The sequence below is a fragment of the Mustelus asterias genome, chromosome 5 (assembly GCF_964213995.1).
Source record: "Mustelus asterias chromosome 5, sMusAst1.hap1.1, whole genome shotgun sequence".
NCBI classification, from domain to species: domain Eukaryota; kingdom Metazoa; phylum Chordata; class Chondrichthyes; order Carcharhiniformes; family Triakidae; genus Mustelus; species Mustelus asterias.
The window spans coordinates 90,035,494-90,059,513 of record NC_135805.1 but is presented as its reverse complement, the minus strand read 5'-3'; the positions used below and the strand labels follow the sequence as shown (position 1 = coordinate 90,059,513).

At 41.8% G+C, this 24,020-nt stretch overlaps 1 protein-coding gene across 13 annotated transcripts in view; it reads right to left on the bottom strand.

The window, feature by feature from the left end:
• The window catches only part of dnmt3aa (DNA (cytosine-5-)-methyltransferase 3 alpha a), a 516,733-nt gene that overhangs the window by 114,546 nt on the left and 378,167 nt on the right, over positions 1-24,020 (bottom strand). For 9 of the 13 annotated variants that reach the window (XR_013497772.1, XM_078213021.1, XM_078213022.1 and 6 more), the window contains 4 exons: positions 20,285-20,329; positions 20,114-20,193; positions 7,295-7,318; positions 5,909-6,021 (listed from right to left, as the gene is read on the bottom strand). Coding sequence is in view for 11 of the 13 variants with exons in the window: in XM_078213021.1 (XP_078069147.1) it covers positions 5,909-6,021; positions 7,295-7,318; positions 20,114-20,193; positions 20,285-20,329 (262 nt within the window). In the remaining 2 variants the exon portion in view is untranslated. The remainder of the gene's footprint in view (positions 1-5,908; positions 6,022-7,294; positions 7,319-20,113; positions 20,194-20,284; positions 20,330-24,020) is intronic. The other 4 variants (XR_013497773.1, XM_078213023.1, XM_078213027.1 and 1 more) reach the window with 1 other exon arrangement.

The window sequence follows — 24,020 nt, the reverse complement described above, 5'->3', positions numbered from 1 at the left end:
TCCGATGTGGGCATTGCTGCCAGACCAGAATTTATTGTCGTTCCCTAATTGCCCTTGAGAAAATGATAGTGAGCTGCCTTCTCGAACTGCTGCAGTCCATGTGGTATAGATAAACATACTACTGTTCGGAAGGAGCTTACAAGATTTTGACCCAGTGACAGTGAAAGAACAATGATTTAACTCCAAGTCAGAATGGTGCGATGATTGTAGGGGAACTTGCAGATAGTGGTGTTCACATGCTACCCTTGTCCTTCTAAGTGGTAGAAGTCAAAAGTTTGGAAGGTGCTGCCGAAGGAGCTTTGGTGAGTTACTGCACTGCATCTTGTAGATGGGACACACTATTGCCACTGTGTGTCAGTGGTGGAGGGAGTGCATGTTCAGGGTGGTGGATGGGATGCCAATTAAGCAGGTTGCTTTGTCTTGGATGGTGTCAAGCGTCTTGATTGTTGTTGGAGGTGCACTCAGTCAGGCAAGTGAAGAGTATTCCATCACACTCCTGACTTGTGCTTGGTAGATTGTGGGCAGGCTTTGGGGAGTCAGGAGATGAATTAATTGCTGCAGAATCCCCAGCCTCTGAACTATTCTTGTAGCTACGATATTTATATTCCAATTTAGCTTCTGGTTAATTGTAAGCCACTGGATTTTGATGGTAGGGGTTTCAGAGATGATTATGCCATTAAACCATCAAGGGGAGATGGTTACATTCTCTTTTGTTGGAGATGGTCATTGCCATGTGATTGAATGTTATTTGCCATTTGTCAGCCTAAGCCTGGATATTGTCCTGGTAATACTGCATATGAACACAGACTACTTCACTATCTGAGGCATCGCGAATGATGCTGAACATTGTGCAATCAATTATGAAGCAGTTGAAGACGGTTAGGCCTTGAACACTACCCTGGGATACTCCTGCAGCAATATCCTGGGACTTAGACGACTGACCTCCAACTACCACAACCATCTTCCTTTGTGCGAGGTATGATTCCAGCCAGCGGAGAGTTTCCACCCTGATTCCCATTAACTTCAATTTTGCTAGGGCTCTTAATACTGCACTCAGTCAAATGCTGAATTGATGTCAAGGGCAGTTATTTTGGACATGTTTGGACCAAGCCTGTAATGAGGTCAGGAGCTAAGTGGCCCTGGTGGCACACAAACTGACTATCAGTGAGCAGGTTTTTCCTGTGTAAGTACTGTTTGATAGCACTGTCGACAACACCTTTCATCACTGTTGATCATAGAAGAAATCATAGAAACCCTACAGTACAGAAAGAGGCCATTCGGCCCATCGAGTCTGCACCGACCACAATCCCACCCAGGCCCTACCCCCATATCCCTACATATTTTACCCACTAATCCCTCTAATCTACGCATCCAGGACACTAAGGGGCAATTTTAGCATAGCCAATCAACCTAACCCGCACATCTTTGGACTGTGGGAGAAACCGGAGCACCCGGAGGAAACCCACGCAGACATGAGGAGAATGTGCAAACTCCACACAGACAGTGACCCAAGCCAGGAATCGAACCCAGGTCCCTGGAGCTGTGAAGCAGCAGTGCTAACCACTGTGCTACCGTGCCTGCTTTCACAGAATGTGGGCATCACTAGAAAGGCCAGCATTTGTTACCCATTCCTAATTGCCCTTGAGAAGGTGGTGATGATCGAGAGTAGATTGATTGACAGTAATTGTCCGCATTAAATTTGTTTTTCTTTTGTCCTGGGTTTTGTGGACAAGATCTGAGAAATTCTTCACATTGTTGGTGCTGCAGCTGTACTGGAACAAGTTGGCTAGGGGCACAACGGATATGGGACAAGTGGTAGGTGACTTTAAGGGGGTGGGTTGGTTGCTAAAAGCATTTAAAGAGATTTTGTATATTTTACACATATTAATGGCTTTCCTGGGCTTTAGAAGACTTGCAGTTGAGAAGAACTGAATCTATTTACAGCACTGCTTGTGGGCCTGGAGGAGCAAATCCAATCCCCAACCTCCAAAAACGCCTGAACTCCCCTCAGAAAGCTTTGACTTTCCCAGTCACCACACTTTGATGTGTCCCTGCAGTGTCTCCTCCACCCCCACAATCTCTACCCCCAATCAAGGCATCTCTCTCCATGATCTCTCGCTCTCCCTCCCAATCTACACGCTGGTCTTCAGGTGCTTACCCACCACAGGCTGGCATCATACCAATCAGGCTGGCTGCCAAGCGAGAAACCAAGTGAAGAAAATTCAAAGATGCCCTGCAGTTAATATTTGCAGACACTTTTAAAACCAATACTTGCAACTTCTAAAAGCATGGGTCAGGATTTATTGGTAAGGATGTGAAAGCAAAAAGCAACTGGACCGGAAATTTTATATTCCTGGTAATGACATTACAAGGAGATGGAGGGGCTGGAGGAAGGAATGCCAGGGTGTGGGACATAAGTGGCTGAAAGTATGGCTGTTAGCAGTGGGACAGAGAGAACCTGTGGGGTTGGAGACACAGCTTGGGTTGAACAGACACTGAGATTGCAAATGGATTGGATCAGCCCAGGCTGGTAGTTAGTGAATGGGTGAGAGTCAGTGACAAGCGTAATGAGTTTGTGGTAGGAGACAAATCAGATGGCTTTGCTTTACCCAATGATTAGTTGGAGAAAGTTGTAGGTTATCCGAGACTAGAGGTTGGACAAGATGCTTGACAGCACTGAGGCATTGCCGGGCAACAGGAATGATGGAGATGCTTGGCTGGGTGGCATTGTTATTTTTTATATTCTTTCACAGAATGTGGGCATCACTAGAAAGGCCAGCATTTGTTACCCATTCCTAATTGCCCTTGAGAAGGTGGTGGTTAGCTACCTTGTTGAACTGCAGCAGTACATGTGGTGTAGGCACTTTCATAGTGCTGTCAGGAAGGGAATTTCCAGGATTTTTACCCAGCGATAGAGAAGAAATGGTGATATTGTTCCAAGTCAGAATGGTGGAAGAACTAGGAGCAGGAGTAGGCAATTTAGCCCTTTGAGCCTGTTCCACCATTTAATACAATCATGGCGGATCTCATCTCAGCCTCAATTCCACTTTCCTGCCCATTCAGCACAGCCCTTCAAACCCTTACTAATTAAAAATCTGTCCGCCTCTTCCTTAAATATACTCAATGCATAAACTCAAGGCATCCACCACACTCTGAGGTAGTGAATTCCACAAACTCAATCCCCTTTGAGTGAAGTAATTTCTCATTTCTATTTCAAATCTGCCACCCCTTATCCAAAAACTATGACCTCTTGTTCTAGTTTGCCCTACAAGAGGAAACATCCTCACAACATCTACTTTGTGAATCCCCCTTATTATCTTGTACACCTCAATTAGATCTCCTCTCATTTTTCTAAACTCCAGGGAATTTGCAGGTGATGCTGTTCCCATGCTTTTGTTGTTCTTGTCCTTCTAGGTCATAGAGATCATAGTGAGTTGCTGCAGTGCATCTTCTAGATGGTACACACTGTTGTCACTGTGTTTCAGTGGCGGAACAAGGAAATGTTTAGATTGGTGGATGGGGTGCCAGTAAAGCAGGCTGCTTTGTCCTGGATGGTGTCAAGCTTCTTTAGTGTTGTTGGAGCCGCACTCATCCAGACAAGTGGAAAGTGTTCTATCACACTCCTGACTTGTGCCTGTAGACAGGCTTTGGGACTCAGGGGGCGAGTTACTCTTTCAGGATTCCCAGTATTTATATGGCTGGCCCAATTTAGTTTCTGGTGAATGGTAACTCCCCAGGATGTTGATAGTGGGGGATTCAGCAATGGTAATGCCATTGAATATCATGGGGAAATGGTTAGATTCTCTCTTTTTTGGAGATGGCTATTGCCTGACACTTCTGTGGGGTGAATTGTATCTTGAAGACCAAAAGCTTACAGATGATATCACCAACAGATGAAGAAGAGTAAGGGGGCACGGCGGGATCCTTGGGACTCCAAAGACGTCAGCACGTGTTTTGGAAGGGAAGGCACTGATAGAGATGCTCAGACTATGATTGGAAAGATATGAGAGAAACCAAGCAAGGGAAAATTCATAGTAATATCGAGGTTGCTTGCCATACTGCATTCCAACCTAATATATTCTGGAAATTCATATCTGGCTATTTACACCCATGCATTAACCTAAAGAAGAAGAAAATATACACTAAAATGCAATAAAGCAGTAACATCAAGGCAGGAACTAGCTGAAAGTGGACAAATCAATGGAGGGGCAGGGTGTACCTGTGCATGGAAACACGACTGTGGATTCAATCATGAATTGGGGTCTGGTGGCTTGAAAGAGACCAAGAATAATCAGATCCCATTCTTTAGTGTTCTCTTGTCACATAGTTTTACCCTACCCTGCTACTTCCTTTAGTATCATTCCTCCATGGCCTTGCCCCTACATATCTCTGCAATGTCCTCCAATCCCCCAGCACTCCCCTAATCAGGCCTCTTGTGCCTTCCCAATTATAATTGCTCCACTATTATTGGCTGTTCCTTCAGTTACCTTGGCACCCAGCTCTGGAATTCCCTTCCTACATCACTCCACCTCTCCACCTCACTTTCCTCCTTTAAGACACTCTGTAAAACCTACATCTTTAGCCAAGCTATTGGTCATCTAACCAAAAATCTCCTTATGTGGCTCAGTGTCACATGTTGTTTTATAGTGCATCTGTGAAGCACTTTGGTATGTTTCATCATGTTAAGGGCACAACATAAATATAGGTATTTCTTGCTATCGACTGCAAAATGCCCAATTCTTCTGGACTTTGCCCTCTTCTGAGTCCATTGCTAATGTTCCCGGATTGTTCTCTTTTCCATTCTCCCAGATCCCCTCCCACATGATCCCAGGCCCCAGGCACTGCCACCTTGATCTCAGAACAACTTGTCCCTGGAGTATTATATTTTAATTCTGAGAATTGATAGCTTTACTGTACATTAAAAATAGTGCCGATACTTTGATCATAGAAATATGAAATCATAGAAACCCTACAGTGCAGAAGGAGGCCATTCGGCCCATCGAGTCTGCACCGACCACAATCCCACCCAGGCCCTACCCCCACATATTTACCCGCTAATCCCTCTAACCTACGCATCTCAGGACTCTAAGAGGCAATTTTTAACCTGGCCAATCAACCTAACCCGCACATCTTTGGACAATCAATTTATTATTGACAACCTTAGTTTCAAAATGAAAAATCCCTAAAAGTAGGATTGTGCCTGTGCTTTTGCTGTAACTGCATGATCTGAGTATGTCATAATGAAACCTCCACTACAAAACCTGTTGTAAGTATACTCATGACATTACTGGAACATGAAAGAACCAGAATGCTGGAAAACCAGCATCCAGACCTGCTTAGTTTTTCCAGCATTCTCTGTTTCTTTCAGATTCCAGCATCCACAGTATTTTGTTTAGGTTACTGTGTTATTTGCGAGATTATTTTGCACATTTTTTCCAGTGTGGAAGTTTTTTAAGAGGACTTTTCTAAGTTGATATTGTATATACAAAATTTGCTTTGTGTCTCATTATTGCCTAATCATCTGTACATATGATTTACATGTAAAAAATAATGTGGCGTTTAAGTGACATTTCCACATGCAAAACGAACAAAGATGCTAAATTCAATGTGGAATTTTACTGCAAAATAGGATACTTGTTAATCGTGGACTATATACTCCTGGATCATGAGACATATAACTTGCTCTCAAGAAGTTTGTTATAACCTTTGAAAAGTGCACCAATGCTAGATCTTCTTAATTGCAGTCTTAATCTTCCTATGCCTTGTGAACAAAAATTGTATACAACACATAGGAGAGCGTCTAACAGGTGCCACGTAAAGTCAAACTGTGTCACAACAAGTATCCAGGAAGTTGATTTTGCATTTCTTCTTGTCCTTTGCCCATTTGTAAAATCAAAATTGATCGTACCTGCAACAATTATTGTTTCCGCACATGAGTACTTCCCTGCCCCCACAGCAGATGGTACAGTAGGACTGGTAACCGTCATCGTCGTATTGGTATGCACACTCCAAGAAGCAATTCTGCAAACAACCACAACATGATTTGGAATTTCAGAACCAAATGATACTTTTTTAGCCTTCTGCTGCACCTCAAATTCAACGTGAGCTTGTGCAATGGTGCTCGCTCTAGGATTCTCTGTGCCATTCAGTGCTTGGAGCATACCTTCACGACTTGACTCACGTATTTACAATTTCTTCCACCACATCAAGTTTTAACACCATATTTGCAAGTTTTTTTTAAATACCTGACCAAATAATTGCATTCTGTTGGGTTGGCCTGGTGGCGCAGAGGTACCAATGTGCCACATTGCAGTGCTAGAATATGGGATCAGGCCTGCTAACCTGCTGGGTTAGCTGAGATGTTAAGTAGAGACAAGGTACTTCCCAGCAGGCAGGGAGAATCAGTGGTTAAGTAAATCTGTGTTGCTCTCAAGCACTTCCTAGAAGCCAGCTCAAAGAGTGACTTTGGCAGAGGCCTGAAACAGGTTACCGACCCGTCCTCTCAGTCAGAAAATGTTGGGCGATGACCTAGAGAAAGGAGAAAAAGAGGACTGAGAGTAGACAACAATTCTCTTAAAGGGATATGGCAATGGTGGTGGTGGAAAGTAGAGGGAATGCATTTTACATGTATGTGTCCCACAGAGACAGGTTTGAAACCACTGCAAAAAGATCATCAAAAATAAGGAGAAAAGTTACTCAGTTTATCTCAGAGGCAGTGATTTGACACAAGCAGATGCAACATAGACATGAAGAAGGGAAGAATCTTACACAAAATGAACACCTTTACCCTTTCACCTTACATTTCACATCTATTTCAAGCAAGTAACTGTCTTCTAGATCTAAGGAAGATGCTTACAACCAGTTATTAGTTTTTAATTAATCTTGTTTTAAACCCAATACTGTGTGGCACACACTGGTGGGAAAGTGGAAGATACTTTGCATTTAAAGTACTTCCTCTCTCCCCCCGCCACCCAACGTAGTCCCCGTTAACCCTTTGAGTACTGGCTGTGTCTTGCAGCTTTCATAATATGTACCTCGGGCCCTATTTTCAAACCTTTTGCTGCTTTGAAATGTTATTGGCAGAGTGTTTGTTTTGGGCAAGTTGCGCTTGCAAAGGTTTTTATTTTCTGCCCCTTTGTCTGGGGCAGAGCGCATTGAAGTTGCACAAAAAAACTTCTGCAAAGGTTTTCTGCAGTTTTTGGAGGCAATTCCCGTAGGATTATCGCACTGAGGATGCGATATTCGAATCTCATAAACTGCCGCAAATTGTCAGGTTTGCGTGAAAATGACTTACCCCAGTTTTAACTTGCCGTAAGCCCTGCAGAAACAAGAAACATACATTAAAATAAAAAAAACGCGAATTTGTTTTACAAATGACAAGGCTTGGGAAACAGAACAACGCACAAGAAATAACTTCCCACTCTGCAGGGTCATCTTCCCAAATGTTAGTGATCTTTGCAGGGGCTGCCATTGTCTTCGGTTTCATTTTATTTTCCCGTAAGGTTTTCCTGGTTCACCAAGATTAAAAAGTGCCATTTTTGATTTTTCTTTCCAATAACATAATTGAAACATGATCGCGCAAAATGTGACACTGAGCTAAAACTTGATTTATCAAGGTGCAGCAGTGTGTAATTTTGAAAACATCCCAAAGATCTTCAAAAATAAAATTTCACAAATGTTCTGCAGTGCATCTCTGCAAACTAAGCAGCTATTGCGCAAACAAAAATGCAAACTATTGAAAATAGGGCCCATCACATTTCACACAACGTCATAACGAATTGTTGAGTAGTATAAGGTTATTAAGGGAGCTGTGTAAAAGCACGCATCAGGTCTTTGGTCATATTCTTGGTCCAAATAAACCAAAACTTCAATAATTTGTCATTTTTAATTTACCTAAATCTAATATGTTCAACAGTTCTCAAAGGGTTTGTTTCTCTTCATAACAGCTTTTCCTCCACATGTTCTCCATCCAGAAGATGCTATAATCTGTGGAAGTTCCTTAACTGTATATTAGTGGAAGCCACCATAATCCAAATTTTAGGTGAACTCTATCTTATATATGCTTGCACAACAAGACTTTAAAGCAGATTTGCACCCTGACAAACTGAATCTATTGTCTAATATTTAAGCGAAGCAGAATGAGTTAGCCATGCGCAATTAAGAGAGTTGGGAGAATCCCACATGTTATCACTGTTCAACATATTGCATCTACTTCATTCAAATAACTGTTTCCTGGGCTTTACAGATATTGTGATAGATCCATACATCCATAGTGGTGTTGATACCGGATAATGTCTGCCTTTGAGGGTCCACAATGAGGTGCATTTTAATTGAGTTAATGCCTCCATCAAAATAGAAGGCATTAGAGCTTAGCAAATCTCCATGTATCAAATGTGCATCAAACGTGTGTGTATATGTCAGTATGTGTCTGTCTCCAGTGAATTATTCTGTATGTTATACCCAACCAGCAAATTATGTGTGACATTAATCATGTAAAAGTCAAAGGATACCTCTGCAATAAGAATGTTATCAACAAAGTATGACAGGGAAAACATTATGAAGAAGTGTTACAGGAAATGTAAATGATATGTAAGACTTTTAAGATATTGTAGATATTTCACATTGACTTATTTTTCCATATTCTTGAATGTATCCATCTTCAATAGGTTTCCTATCCTTCACCGTCTCAAATAAAATGTGGTTTTCTTTATCTGTGTCGACATGATTTTCTTCCCACTTGTATCCTTATGCTCCTGAGTTGGAGGTCAGCTTGATTAAAGTTACAAAATTTGCTATGATCTCCATCTTTACATGTATGGAAGAAGCATTTGTTGCACAGTGCCTAATTTTAGTCAGCATGTCATATGGGTCTGTCACATGATAGGTTTGTCAGCAAAGTTGAAGCCCATTGAATAAAAGAGCCAGTGACAGCATGGATATGAAGTTGACTGAGTGAAGGGTGGTGAATCTTTGTCTTTTTTAGATTGGAGGAAGGTATTTAGTGACGTTCCCTAGACGGTGGTAATGGCACCACTGCTTTTGCTGATCTTTATTAATGACATTGACTTGGGTATGTAGGACACATTTTTAAAATTTGTTGATGATACAAAACTTGGAAATATTGTAAACTGTGTGCAGAATAGTGATAGACTTCAAGAGGACATAGATGAGCTTTTGGAATGGCCTTACACGTGACAGATGTAATTTACACTGGAGAATTGTCAAGTGATATATTTTGATAGGAAGAACCAGGGAAGGTATAATAAAACGAAATATATAATTCTAAAGGGGGTGCAGCAACAGAGGCAGCCTCGGTGTTTCTGCATAAACCGTTGAAGATGCAGAGTAGGTGGAGAAAGCAGATAATGAGGCATAGAGGATCTTGGGCTTTATAACTAGAGGCACAGGGCCAGATTTCCTCCTCCAATTGGAGGCGATAATCACAAAACACTGCACTTCAGGGGAATCTTCCAACAATTTCTGCGTGGCCTTTTTGCGGTTCAGCAAAATGCACACCCACATTTTCATAAGTCAATGTCTCCATTTTCTGGACAAACAGAAAATTTTATTTCCTCCCTCATGTCATTTTCATGTAGTGGTGCAGGGTTTTGGAAGCACTAAAATAAAAGTCCACTTGGAGAGATTGTGACCACTAAAGGAAATCTGCTGAAGAGCTGAGTACACTCTGACAGATAAGTGAAAATTGTTTTAATATCTTCAGGTGCCCATATTAGATTTTGTATTGTAATGTGGATGTGTTTTTAATGTAATGTTTCATAACAGGGATCTGTCTTGCAAGAGTAAGTTGACCCTTACATTGATCAGTATTGTCTAATTGTTATCATGTATTATTGTGCTTTTCCAATTCCCAAAAGTGCCATAATACATTAAAGAAATCCTGTAAGACTTTGCTGTCATATTTTGTACTGTGATTCAAATCAATTGTTGGCTTTGACAGTTTAAAAAAAACTCTGGGCAGGATCTTCTGGTCCCACCTGCCTTGGGAATGATGCAGGCAGGACAGAATATTTGCTGGATCAGCAAAAGGTCTATTGACTTCGAGTGAGAATTTCTGGTCCTGTGGTGGGTAGCGACTGGAATAATCCTGCCCCCTGCTTTTGAAATTCAAAAACAAAACTCAGCATTTGCTCCCTTTTGTTGATAGACATGCACCATGTTCTGAAATAGAAATGAGAGACCATTTGTTCTGTCACCTTCAAGCAATGTAGCTGGAAACATAGAAACTAGAAGCAGGAGTAGGCCATTCGGCCTCTCGAGCCTGCTCTGCCATTCATTTTGATCATGGCTGATCATCAAATTCAATACCCTGATCCCCCTTCCCCCCATATCCCTTGATCCCTTTAGCCCCAAGAGCAATATCTAATTTCTTCTAGAAATCAGACAACCATTTGGCCTCAACTACATTCTGTGGTAGTGAATTCCACACATTCACCACCATCAGGGTGAAGAAATTTCTCCTTACCTCAGTTCTAAAAGGTTTCCTCCTTATCCTCAAACTATGATCCCTAGTTCTGGACTCCCCCACCATTGGGAACATTCTTTCTGAATCTACCCTGAAGAACCCTGTTAGAATTTTATAAGTTTCTATGAGATCCCCTCTCACTTTTCTAAACTCCAATGAATGTAATCCTAACCGACTTAATCTCTCCTCATATGACAGACTTGCCATCCCAGGAATCAGCCTGGTAAACCTTCGCTGTACTCCCTCTATAGCAAGGACATCCTTCCTCAGATAAGGACACTAAAACTGCACATAATACTCCAGATGTGGCCCCACCAACACCCTATACAATTGCAACAAAACACCCCAAAACTTCGTTATGACAGCTATGGCCATTATGAATGCTTGGCTAGGTTTCAAAACCTATTAACGGCTTCAGCTCAGCAATTGTCCATTGATCCAAGAATGGCTGACAGTTTTAAGAGGCTGTAGTAACTGAATATTCATTTGATGTGATTTCTTGTATGTTTACAAACCTAAATAATACCAGAAATAATTTTGAATCAGGAGGTGAAAGGGAGAAAGGAACTCAAAACAATTATGATCACCAGGGAAAGGAACTCAAAACAATTATGATCACCAGGGAAAGGGTACTGAAAAAATATTAGAACTAAAAGCTAACAAGTCCCAAGTCCTGATGGACTTGATCCTAGGGTCTTATAAGAAGTGGCTGCTGAAATTGATTGCATTGGTTTTAATTTTCCAAAATTCCCTAGTGTCTGGAAAGGACCCATCAGATTGGAAAATAGAGAATATGACTCCTCTTTTCAAGAAGAGAGATAGAGAGAAAGCAGGAAACTACAAGCCTATTAGCTTAACATCTGTCATAGGGAAAATACTGCAATCTATTATTAAGGAGGTATAGTGGGACACTTATAAAATCTCAATGCAATCAGGCAGAGTCAACATGGCTTTATGAAAGGGAAATCATTTTTGACTAATTTATTAGAGCCCTTTGAGGAAGTACTAAACAATGTTGATAAAGGGGAACCTGTGGATGTGCTGTCCTTAGATTTCCAGAAGGCAATTAACATGATGCCAGATCAAAGGTTACTACAGAAAATAAGAGCTCATTGCATCGGGGGTAACATATTAATATAGATAGATAATTGATTAGCTAACAGGAAATAGAGGAAAAAAAGAGAAACGGGAAACAGAGAGTAGGCATAAATGGGTCATTTTCTTATTGGCAAGACGTGATGCATGGAGTGCCACAGGGGTCAGTGCTGGGACTTCAACTATTTACAATGTATATCAATGACTTTAATGAAGGACTGAATGTATGGGTGCTAAATTTGCTGACGACACAACAATAGATAGGAAACTCAGTTGTAAAGTGAACATAAGCACCGGAATATTCATGTCCCGCCTGCCACGGGATTCGTAGTAGGGAGGGGGGGCAGGGCACGCAAAAGTCCATTGACTTCGGGCAAGATTTTCCAGTTTTGGGGCAAGCACAGTCAGAAAATCTCACCCAAGGAGTCTGAAAGGGGATATAGATAGGTTGAGTGAGTGGGCAAAAATTTGGCAAATGGAGAATAACGTGGGAAAATGTGAACTTATCCACTTTGGCAGGAAGACTAGAAAAGTAGTATTTCATTTAAATGGAGAGAGATTGCAGAACTCTAAGGTACTCTGAGGTACAAGGAGATCTGGGTGTCCTGGTACACGAATCACAAAAGGTTGCTATGCACATACAGCAAGTGATTAGAAATACAAGTGGAATGTTGCCATTTATTGCAAGGGGAAATAGAATATAAAGGTAGGGATCTTTCGCTACAGTTGTATAGGGTATTGGTGAGGCCACATTTAGAACACTGTGTACACCTTTAATCACCTTTTAGAAAGGAGATAGATGCAATAACGGCAGCTCAGAAAAGGTTCACTCAACTGATACCTGGGATGATCTTATGGGGAAAGGTTGGAAAGGCTGGGCCTATATCCAGAGGCATGGACTATTTTCTAAACGGTGACAAAATTCATAATGCTAAAGTGCAAAGGGACTTGGGAGTCCTAGTCCAGGATTCTCTAAAGGTAAACTTGCAGGTTGAGTCCGTAATTAAGAAAGCAAATGTAATGTTGTCATTTATCTCAAGAGGCTTGGAATACAAAAGCAGGGATGTACTTCTGAGGCTTTATAAAGCACTGGTTAGGCCCCATTTGGAGTACTGTGAGCAATTTTGGGCCCCACACCTCAGGAAGGACATACTGGCACTGGAGCGGGTCCAGCGGAGATTCACACGGATGATCCCAGGAATGGTAGGCCTGACATACGATGAACGTCTGAGGATCGTGGGATTATATTCATTGGAGTTTAGGAGGTTGAGGGGAGATCTGATAGAAACTTACAAGATAATGAACGGCTTAGATAGGATGGACGTAGGGAAGTTGTTTCCATTAACAGGGGAGACTAGGACGCGGGGGCACAGCCTTAGAATAAAAGGGAGTCACTTTAGAACAGAGATGAGGAGAAATTTCTTCAGCCAGAGAGTGGTGGGTCTGTGGAATTCATTGCCACAGAGGGCTGTGGAGGCCGAGACGTTGAGCGTCTTCAAGACAGAAATTGATAAATTCTTGATTTCTCGAGGAATTAAGGGCTATGGGGAGAGAGCGGGTAAATGGAGTTGAAATCAACCATGATTGAATGGTGGAGTGGACTCGATGGGCCGAATGGCCTTACTTCCGCTCCTATGTCTTATGGTCTTATGGTCTTATGGTGTTTAGAAAAGTGAGAGGTGATCTCATTGAATCATAGAATATCCTGAGGAGACTTGACAGGATGGATGCTGAAAGGATGTTTCCCTTTGTGGGAGAGACTAAAACAAGCTGACAGTTTTAAAAAAAGGGGGATGACCATTTAAGACAGAGATTAGGAGAATATTTTTCCTCTGTCAGTTGAGAGTCTTTGGAACTTTCCACTCCAGACAGTGGTAGAGGCAGGGTCATTGAATATTTTTAAGGTAAAGCTAGATAAACTCTTGACTAACAAGGAAGTCAAAGGTTGCTGAAGTAGGTGGAATGTAGAATTGAGGTCACGATTAGATCAGCCATGATCTTACTGAATGGTGGAACAAGTTCAAAGGGGCCGAATGGCCTACTCCTGCTCACGATTTGTCTGTTTCTATGTTCATGAATGCAGTTAAAGTAATCCAATTTATTTACATCAGAGCACGTTTCATTCCCTAGATCAAGGATAATGCTTTTCAATTCAGGGTTTTATTAGATTGTTAGAGGTTTAACTTTTTTCCAATGATTTTAAATTAATTTCCATTTCTATTGCACAGCTCCTGAGGACCGGGTGACATAAAGAATTCTGGATGAATGGCTATGGATGATACATGGGGTGGTGGCATGGGGGATCTGAAGCGTCATAGGGTGGTATGGGGAATTGAGGAGACAAGTAGAAGATACACAAGTGGCACTGCAGTCGAAGGGAACATGGGGAACCTCATAGTCCATGGGGTGGTATGGAGTGAGAGGGTGAGGGGTGAGATTTGGAGGAGTTTGAGCAATACTGAGAACTAGGTTGCTGTCAGAGAACTGAGGCAGTCCATCTGATAAACTTGCCTCCACACTCCTCTTGCACTCCATTGTGGCTTGCAGTGTACACGGTCTACCCAAATCGTGTGTGATAAGATGATAATTCCATCACACACGGATTGGCTGTACATTTTGGAAGGCACAAAAGTGCACAAGTTAGTTTTTCCCAAGCCCACACAAAATCCGGGCCATAAAACATAAATAAAAGTTTGGAAATTATGGTGAACTTCTAAAAAAATTCAGGGCACCATGTTTTGAAAAGGATGTGGAGAAACTGGAGAGGTTGCAGACAAGAATGGTTCTAGGGATGAGAGACTTCAGTTACATGGATAGATTTGCCAAGTTGGGCTGTCCTTCTCAGAGAACGGAAGATTGAGAGGATATATGATAGAGGTATTCAAAATCATTAGGAGGTTTGACAGAGTAATTAAGAAAAATCTGTTCCCATTGGCAGAAGGGTCGAGAATCCGAGGACACAGACTTAAAGTGATTGACAAAAAGTACCAGGGGCGACATGATAAATATCCTTTGTAGACAGGGAATGGTGAAGAGGTGGAATGCACTGCCTGTGAGTGTAATGGAAGCAGATTCACCTGTGGCTTCAAAAGGGAATTGAATAATTTATTTGGAAAAAAAGTGCAGGGCTGTGGGGAGAGGCAGGAGAGTGGGACTAGCTGAATTTCTCTTACAGAGAGCAGGCATGGACATGCCAAGCCAAATAGCCTCCTTTAATACTATGGCAATCTGATGATTCAAAGATTCACACCAAGTGGGAAATTTAAATCCTAATCTTAATGGACATTTAACCTCACAAACTCATAGAAAAAGTTTCACCAACTATTTATCTGCGAGCTGGGTGGAAGCCTTTATAAGCATCCACAGTCCACGAGGTACAATAGACATCTCTCTCTGTTAGAGAGATAGAGACAGACAAGTGGTTATATAGCTTAAGGGGTACAACTGTCCATCAAGTTTGGGGAAAGCCAAAGAGGCAGGACTCCGACAGCCGATACAGGGATTCAACTTGTGTTAGTGTCATTTTGTACCACACTCTAGCCATCAGGCCAACCTTTTGACCCCGACTTATAAACAGCAGAGTCTTAATTCTACATGAAGATAGAGATAACTGCACCCAGATTATAGGCCAATCTTGCATGTCTACCCTACATGCAGCTGTATTCATACAGGAAATTCAGACCCATGGCACTAGTGATTTTCTGAATATTGCAATCAGACAATTGTAAATGGCATTTGACTAAATTTCCAACATGCATTTCTGGAAGACAAGGCTTCCCAGAGGCAACATGGACTCAAAGGACAAATACGTCCTGGAAGCTGAATTTCTTTACATTAACTGCATTCATTCATTTCGAAGACTTTATCAGTAGGGAATCCCTTGGCTTATCTTTCTCCATTTCTGACACAGAAATATTGCAAAAGCAATCAATCTGGCAAGTGGAACCTTAAACATCCTCTGAATATCCAATGACAATGCAGACCCCCTCTTTTGAGGGCTGTTCACCCAGTAACATCCACTGCAGTGGGTTCTTTCCCATTGCCGACCTTCCGTCCATGATCTGGGCACAACTAATGGTCACTTAAAGAGTAACTTCCCACTTGGCCACAATTTTTGGCTGAAGAAAGTGGATGGTGACAAGGGGAAGCCTTGGCATGGAAGGGGAGGGGGGATGCCTAATTCATGAGCTGCTTTTTCCAATTGGAGTATCCCTGCCCCTACCTACCCATGCTCTGCCTACCAATCTCCCTGGCCCAGTTTCCACTTTCCCCCCGGCTTGTGGAAGAGGAGGGGGGATGCCTAATTCATGGGCTGCCTTTTCCAATTGGAGTAACCCCGCCCATACGCTGCCCATCAATCACCTCGATCGCCCCCATTTCCACTTTACCCTGGTCTGTGCACCCTGGTCTCCACCCCTTCTTCTTCCAGGACTCCTCTTCTGCCTTGTTGAGAACATTCCCTAACTTTCTGGTCATCTGGTTTTTTTGTTGGCCTGGAAGCAGTCCCAGGAGTGGTCACCATTCCCAGTGGCACTGCTGACTCCAGAGAGGCTTCCGGCCAATTAGATTGGCAGACAGCTCTCGGAGGTGGGATTTCATCCTTACATGGGGGCATTGAACTGCCCCTGATGCAATTATATCTTTTTCCATTCCCCGATTGCTTTCCATATCTGCTGAGCCAAATTTAACACACAATCCACGCTTCTATCATGATGGAAATGATAGAAATATGTATACAAGTATGTTGACACATGAGCCATGATGCTGTTTCAATACCTGTTCTGTATATGAGCATAGTTTATGTTGCATTGCAAGCAGAAGGGAATAGTGTGTATGCTTAGGACAGAAGCTGCTAAAAATAAGCTAACTTTATTAGATGTATGGACACAAATAGGCACATTTTAAAAGTTTTTGAATTTTTTTTTCTTAAATTTACATAGAAAATGACACAAATGTAACTAGCAAATGGTTCCGTACAGCTTTGGTAAAGTGATTTCCAGTTATTTAAAATCCGGTTACTCACAGAATGATGAATCTTACCACTTACTAAAATGCTTTTTTTAATGCTTTTTTTTCCTACTGTTTTAATCAAATTGCACTAAATGACCACTCTTCAATGTACCGAAGAATATTGTTAAAGCAAATTAAAATATATATAATTACTGAAATGCTGTCAGATTGTGCTGGTCCATAGCAGAATTTTATATTTGGCGATAGTTAAATGTGTTGGGTGGAAACCTGAGGAAAGAAATTAGGCCAATATTGAGTTAATTTAAAATCAAAAACAGAAAATGCTGTAAAGACTCAGCAGGTCTGGCAGCATCTGTGGAGAGAGAAAGAGAGTTAACGTTTTTATCCATATGACTCTTCAGAGCTTTTGTATTTTTGACTTAACTTAATTGCTTCTAGATCATCAATTACAACAGAAGCAGAAACTCTGGTTATACAGTCTAATTATTCTTAAGTAAGTGTGGTCTGAAGTCAGAGTTTAATTGTTCGGAAAAGATCAGAATATGTTTTAAATTTCTATTACAAGTCAACTTGGCCTTAAGTCACTGGCTCTTTAGTTTTATATCAAGAGTGTGAGTGAAGTCCGCTGAACGCAAGACTTCTTTGCCTGTCTATCTTATTAATAATCTTCACCTGGAATTTCTTCAGGAATTTTCCAATGGAGGTTAGTGGAACATGCGGATAAATGTCTAACAGTTATCGCACTCAAATATGAGCTGAATGTGACATTTTGTGCATACATTCATTATTTTTCTCACAAAGATTCAAGGAATATATTGTTGCACAGGGTCACACATCTCAGGTGAAGAATTTGGGGGAAGATAAAGAGATTCTGCTTTTTTGGTAGGAGGAGGAAAATAAGTAGTATTGTTTTTACTCATTCAGATATATAAATAGATATCACAGTTACATCAATAAATTTCTGCATGTAACACAGGGGATACAACTCTTTATTCTTAATCATTGTTTAGGTGTGTCTTTTAGAAGATTGAGTGAAGGCCAAGAAACATAAAACTGGAGTTGAGTTTAGGGCTTTATTAAATATATATATTTTTTATTCATTCATGGGATATGGGTGTCGCTGGCTGGCCAGCATTTATTCTCATCCCTAGTTGCCCGAGGGCAGTTGAGAGTTAACCACATTGCTGTGGATTGGGAATCACATGCAGGCTCGACCAGGCAAGGACAGCAGATTTCCTTCCCTAAAGGACATTAGTGAACCAGATGGGTTTTTCTGACAATCGACAATGGTTTCATAGTTATCAGTAGATTCTTAATTCCAGATACGTTTTATTGAATTCAAATTCCACCAGCTGCTGTGGCGGGATTTGAACCGAGGTCACAGTATTTAGTACATTTAAGCAATCCTTTTGGTAAAACATGTAAACTTTAGGGCTTTTATTTAGCACATTCCTACAGACTTGAATAATGTTAAGGTCCTTACAAAAGGTATCTGTTTATGTGAACAATAATTTTCAGTTCTTGGTAAAAACAAAGAAAAGACTGCTGCTGTTACCACTGACAATACATTGCAAAATTTAAAAATAACTTCTTTATAATGTGGTATAGTTTACAGTTTGACTTGCTGTACATGTAATATACTTTAAACAGGTCTAATAAAAGTAGTGTGTGCACAAGAGTATATCGTAACCTAAATTATCTCAGATAAAATTGAAGAAGTTTTGCCTTGTCTTTTCTTAGATATTTTATGCAAAACTCAAATTCTGATTACTTTCACTGTGCAACAAATTGTTCCCTGGAAGGAACAATTGAATTGCATTGGAAGGCTCAAGTCTCACAAAACGGAATGATCAGTCTTGTCAATCATAAAAATTTCCAGCATTTGTATGTATTGCTGAATGCTGGAATCTGTTAGCTTGATTTTCTTGAGCTAACATTGATAGGTCTGACAACTCGCAAGACTCAGATATCTCACACAAATACTCAAAGGCAGCACAGAAGGAAATATCATGTAGGTGATTTTTAAAATGATTAGAGTTGCTTCAATTTTGTTCACTGCACTAGGTCAAAGGTCTGATCTAATAGTGTAGACAGGGTTTCCGCCACAGTTCCAGTGGGTGGAGTTGGAGCAATCTCCAACTTTCTGAGCCCATGGGCGGAATTGTCCCAAAAAACAACAAAATGTCCTAATGGCGAGAAAGCAGGAGCGATCTGGGCGGTCTCTCAGGCGCAAGCCACGCTGCAATCATTCCACACTCAGTCGCTTTTTGGAGAGTGGTGAATTGCACACTAATGCTGGGGCTGGTGTAGGGCCTACAACACCAGTGAGCTTGGCTTCAGAGCACTCAGGCACCATTTCACAAGGGCACTCCACTTACAGTCGTTGGGATCCCAGCACCCTCAACGGTGGAAATTTCCACAACCTGTCCCTATCATGGGTTGCTGGCATCGGAGCCCTCGTGATGACCACCAACATGCCCCCTATCATGACTCCTGACATGATCCACCCCTGCATTGCACCCCACCACTTTGTATGGCCCCGCCATCATAGCCCTCAGCCAGGTCCCACCCCATTGTTGCTGGCCCTGACACACATGCAGTGCCCAACTGGCACTGCCAGGATGCCAAGCTGACACTGCTGGGGTGCCCAACTGGCACTGCCAGTTGGACACCCCAGCCATGGAAGCTCTGGGTGGGCACTCCAACCACCCAGGGCTTCCATGGCTTCCAAGCTCCCCGGCATAGCCATTGCACCAAGTATTCGCTAATGGAGACCAGTAGCTATTTGCACCGGTGTGACCTCCCACTGGAGAGATGGGTGCATTCCAGAAGGGGAGACGATCGTGTGCTGAACTCGCTAATGAGATTGAGATCCAGTCAATCTCATGCAAAATCGGCCTTGCACCCATCCAGTTTGGGCCGAGATGATTGCAAACTGTTTAGCGCTGGGTGCAAAACTGATTTTTATGCCGCACGCTATCCTCTGGGATTGGTGTGATCTGCTGCACCAAGCGCAGTGAGGTCAAAGAATCGCCCCACCATGTTTTTCAAACTTTTTGAATTACTTTAAAGCCCTTGCTATAAACATTATTCCCTGTGGTACATGTTCAGTTGAGTAGTGAAAACTAAATAGCAGCCAAAGGGTGTAACAAATATCTGGAGTAATTTAATTTACTCACTTTGTTTTGCAACATTTTGCTGAAGTCCCGTTCTGCTAGCAACAGGAGTGCTGCCATATCTATCACAAGAGACACCCAGCAAACATGCACGATGTACCTGGGCAGAGGTAAGATGAGATTCCTAACAATCTTATCACTGCCTCCGGTAACTCTATTACAAAAAAGGGAAAATCAGGTGGTGCGCCAGTAGCTTCACTGACCCATCGCCTTTTAGACCGGCGAGCCCCCTGCCCTAAGCAAACCCCTGGTAAAATGGGGTTGAATCACTAACGTGATGGTAGCCCTGTTTCATGCGATCATCAGGTTGACAAAAAACTGTTGACAGTACTGGAGCTCAAAATCGTCACCATCAATGCTGTAAACCTTGAGACAGATATTTGCTCACCTTACAACTTTGGCACATGCCTCCAATGAAGAGGGGGTGCTCAAGAGTAATATTTTGACTTCCACAGGCAAGGCAGATATCTGCAAACAGTGAAGAGTACAATAATTAGCTTACATTAAACTTATGTTTGTTGTATAAAGTTGTTTCTTAATAACATCTGAACATATTTACCTTCAATATTCCTGCTGTTTTGCCTCACATCAAAGACTAGTCTCTCTGAAATACAAAAAACATTGATAAAAAAAATATGGTTGACGTTTGAGATTTGTTTTCAATATCATTGCTGTAGCACTGAAGCATCATACACTTTTGGGCTATGTATAAACCAATATCCTTATTGCGATTAGATAATGGGTGATCAGCATTAAATATTCAAGCCCAGATTTCCCACTGCCCTCAAGTCCAATTGAAAGTAAGGCAGAACGCCTAGACATCATGTGAATTACGCACTTTATTTGTGTAAATTCTGAGACAAAGTCTAATTTCAATAAACAGTCATCGGGAATGCAACTGCTGGTGAACTCATCCATTGGAACTTCTGAAGATTTCAAAGCATGCATCACTTTAACGGGGATAGTATCCAGGGAAACTAATTGGGAAAAGAACAGACAAGTCTGTCAACAGTAATACCTGTGAGGCCTGCAGGAGCACAGAGAATCCCCAGGTTCGCTATGTAGCTGTAGAAGTGTTGCTGGGCTAAGGCAAGCAGTGGAGAGAGACACTGGAACAGAATGGTGTAGATCTCCAAGGCAAGTTGCTCAAGGACAGTGAAAGGGAGTGACTGGGACAGTCAGTGTCAATACAAACACCCTGTCACTGGAGAAGGCTCATTAATCAGATATCAGCACTGGGAATTTCCTTAGGGGATTCTCCCACTCCTTCACTGTAACTTTGGTGAAAGATTAAGGTCGCCTCCGCGACCTCCCCTCTCCACATGTGCTCTGATAGCACCTGGTGCAGCTCCAGTGTACTCTCCTTCCTGCTACTGTTGATGCAGCTCCTCCGCTTCCTCATCTGTCCCTCGAATCTCTCCCATGGCAACTTTCCTCATTCGATCTCCCTCCCTGAAGGCAAAGAATAAATTCTGCCACAATTTTTAAAAAGATGTCTCTACTTTAGTTGGTTACTGGAGTTGCAACTCCTTCCACACCACTCAACTAAGAATTTCGGCAAAATTATCCACCATTCTCTCTGCAGCTGCTTGCTCCTTTAAAATCCATTTTTATTTTCCATTTGTGGCTCTAACCGAGCAATACTGGGTGGTTTAACCCCTCAGTCCCACTTTCATTTCAGATACCTATTTGAGTCCAATTGGAAAAGTCTTTTGTTGCTTTCAATCAGTAACCCAGGTTGCATAAGTTGAGGACCACAGGACAATTTGTTAATGGAAAATGAGCAGTAATTCTTTTCAAATTCGATGGGTGGTTTCAAAATTCACCTGGAATCTAATTTCTGTGTGCATTCTGCATGGAACTGCTCTCAAAATATTACAAGTAACCTACAGATGAAGAACGCAATTTGTCCAATTAATTTATCGGTTCAGAGAGAGACAACACCAAGTTGTTGTCTATCCCTGTTGTTATATCTAATTGAGTCCAGTTTTTGCCTCTACTCACTGAGGTGAAGTCCATTCTAAGTGGTAATTATTCTCTGCATGAAGGAAAGCTTCCAAATTGCAAACTTAAAATCATTTTTTACGAGTCTGAACTAGTTTACTCACAGTTTAATTTAAAGTAGTTTTCCAGCTTTACTTTCTCATTCCCTCAACAATCTTATATGACTCTAGAAGGTCACCGCTTACATGTCTTCTTTCCAGTCTGAAAAGCTAAAGTATCTCTGGTCTTTCTCTCGATCCCTGTCACAAGCTTTATGGATCTTCTCTACACAGCCTCCAATGCTTTTTGAATGTTTTTCTTGTTTCTCAGCAATCAAGGTGTGAACTGACCAGATACAGTTTGATGATGATTTCCTGTGACTTGCATTCTACTGTTTTTTTTCTGTAAAGTCTATCATTTATTAACTTAGGTGATTGTGGCATTGATTTGATATGTTAAACATCAAGTCAGAGAAGACATTCAATGTCATCCATAGCTACTTAAATACTAATCATGGAGTACATGTATGAGTATCTGAGTCATCCATTTTTTTCCATCCCATGTTGGGAACAAAGGAACATGGCTGACGTCGAATCTAGTGCCAAATACCTGCCTTTTCCTTATACTCCTCAATATCTTCGGCTGGCAAAAATCTACCAATCTCAGTGTTAAAATTAACAATTGATCCAGCATCAATTACTGTTTGCAGAAGAGGGTTTCAAATTTGTACCATAGACAGGGTGGATAGTCAGAGGCTTTTTCCCAGGGTGGAAGTGTCAATTACAAGGGGGCACAGGTTCAAGGTGAGAGGGGGAAAGTTTAAGGGAGATGTGCAGGGAAAGTTTTTCATGCAGAGAGTGGTAGGTACCTGGAATGTGCTGCTAGAGAAGGTGTTGGAAGCGGAGATACTAGCAACATTTAAGAGGCATCTGGGTGGGTACATGAATAGGGAGGGAATAGAGGGATATGGATCGAGGAAGGGCAGAAGGTTTTTTTTTGTTTACTTAGGGCATAATGACGGGCACCGGCTTGGAGGGGTGAAGGGTCTGTTCTTGTGCTGTACTTTTCCTTGTTCTTTGCATCAAGAAGCATTTTCTAATTTCAATCCTGAGAGGACTGGCTCAAATATTTCAGTCCCCAATGAGTAAAAATATTTTCTCCCTACCCGATCTGTTCCCCATAATATCCTGAAACGTTTGATCCAATCACCCCTTAACCTTCTAAATTCCACAGAATATAACCCTAGTTTGTTTGGTCTCTCCTCATAGCTTTATGTTTATCTTATATTTCAGCAGCACTTTTTTTTTAAACTCATTGTTATTTCTGGGCTATCTCCTTCATTTTTATTACTGCTGCCAGTTTGGTATCATCTGTAAGTTTGAACAATTTGCATTGTGGCCCTGAGGACAGTGCCGTGAATGCTGCTGCAGATCTAGATGCTGCAATGGACTCTTCTGATTTCAAAGGCTAGGTTAGTGATAAGAACCATAGAAAGCTCCACTGACCTTGTTGGTATTATCTGCTTTCCAATAGATCAATAGCCACATGGGTGGAGTGCACAGTAGGAATGAGTATGCATATTGGTGCTGTCACACATGATAGCTTCACACGTGAATTTTCCAGTCAGACATCACTGCGTGTGGTTGAAAGGAAGTGGTGCAGTGCTGCTCATGCAGCAGTATGGATTGTACAGCCTCTAGCAGGTCATTCCAGTATTTAGCTGTCACGAACTTTCTGGCTCTTTGGGTTCCGATTGGAATAAACAACCTGCCATCTTATGAACTTCAATCACTGAGGTAGCTCAAGGTGAAGTGTTTTTAAACCAAAGAAAGTCCAAGGATATGATTAGGCCTGTTGTGGAGGCTAACCTTGATATTTCAGAAGCTAGTCAGACACTTTAGGAACATTTAAGCGGTTATTGGATAGGCACATGGAGCACACCAGGATGATAGGGAGTGGGATAGCTTGATCTTGGTTTCAGATAAAGCTCGGCACAACATCGTGGGCCGAAGGGCCTGTTCTGTGCTGTACTGTTCTATGTTCTATTCCGAGTGTGAAAGAGCTGAAAGGCATTGTTTGGCTGTGTTATGATATGCTGCTGATCACAAATGAATCACAGAATAAGAGTTGAATACTTTCTTCTGAGCACAAGTTTAAGCACTGAGCAAGACAGCATGTATGATTGTGTGGGTACAATCAATGATTCCTTGCCAAATGGTAATGGTATTTTTGTGGAGGTAGATCAGGCATATAGACAAAAACCAAACATCATATATTTAGATCCAAGAATTAGTCTGAATATTCAGAGTTAA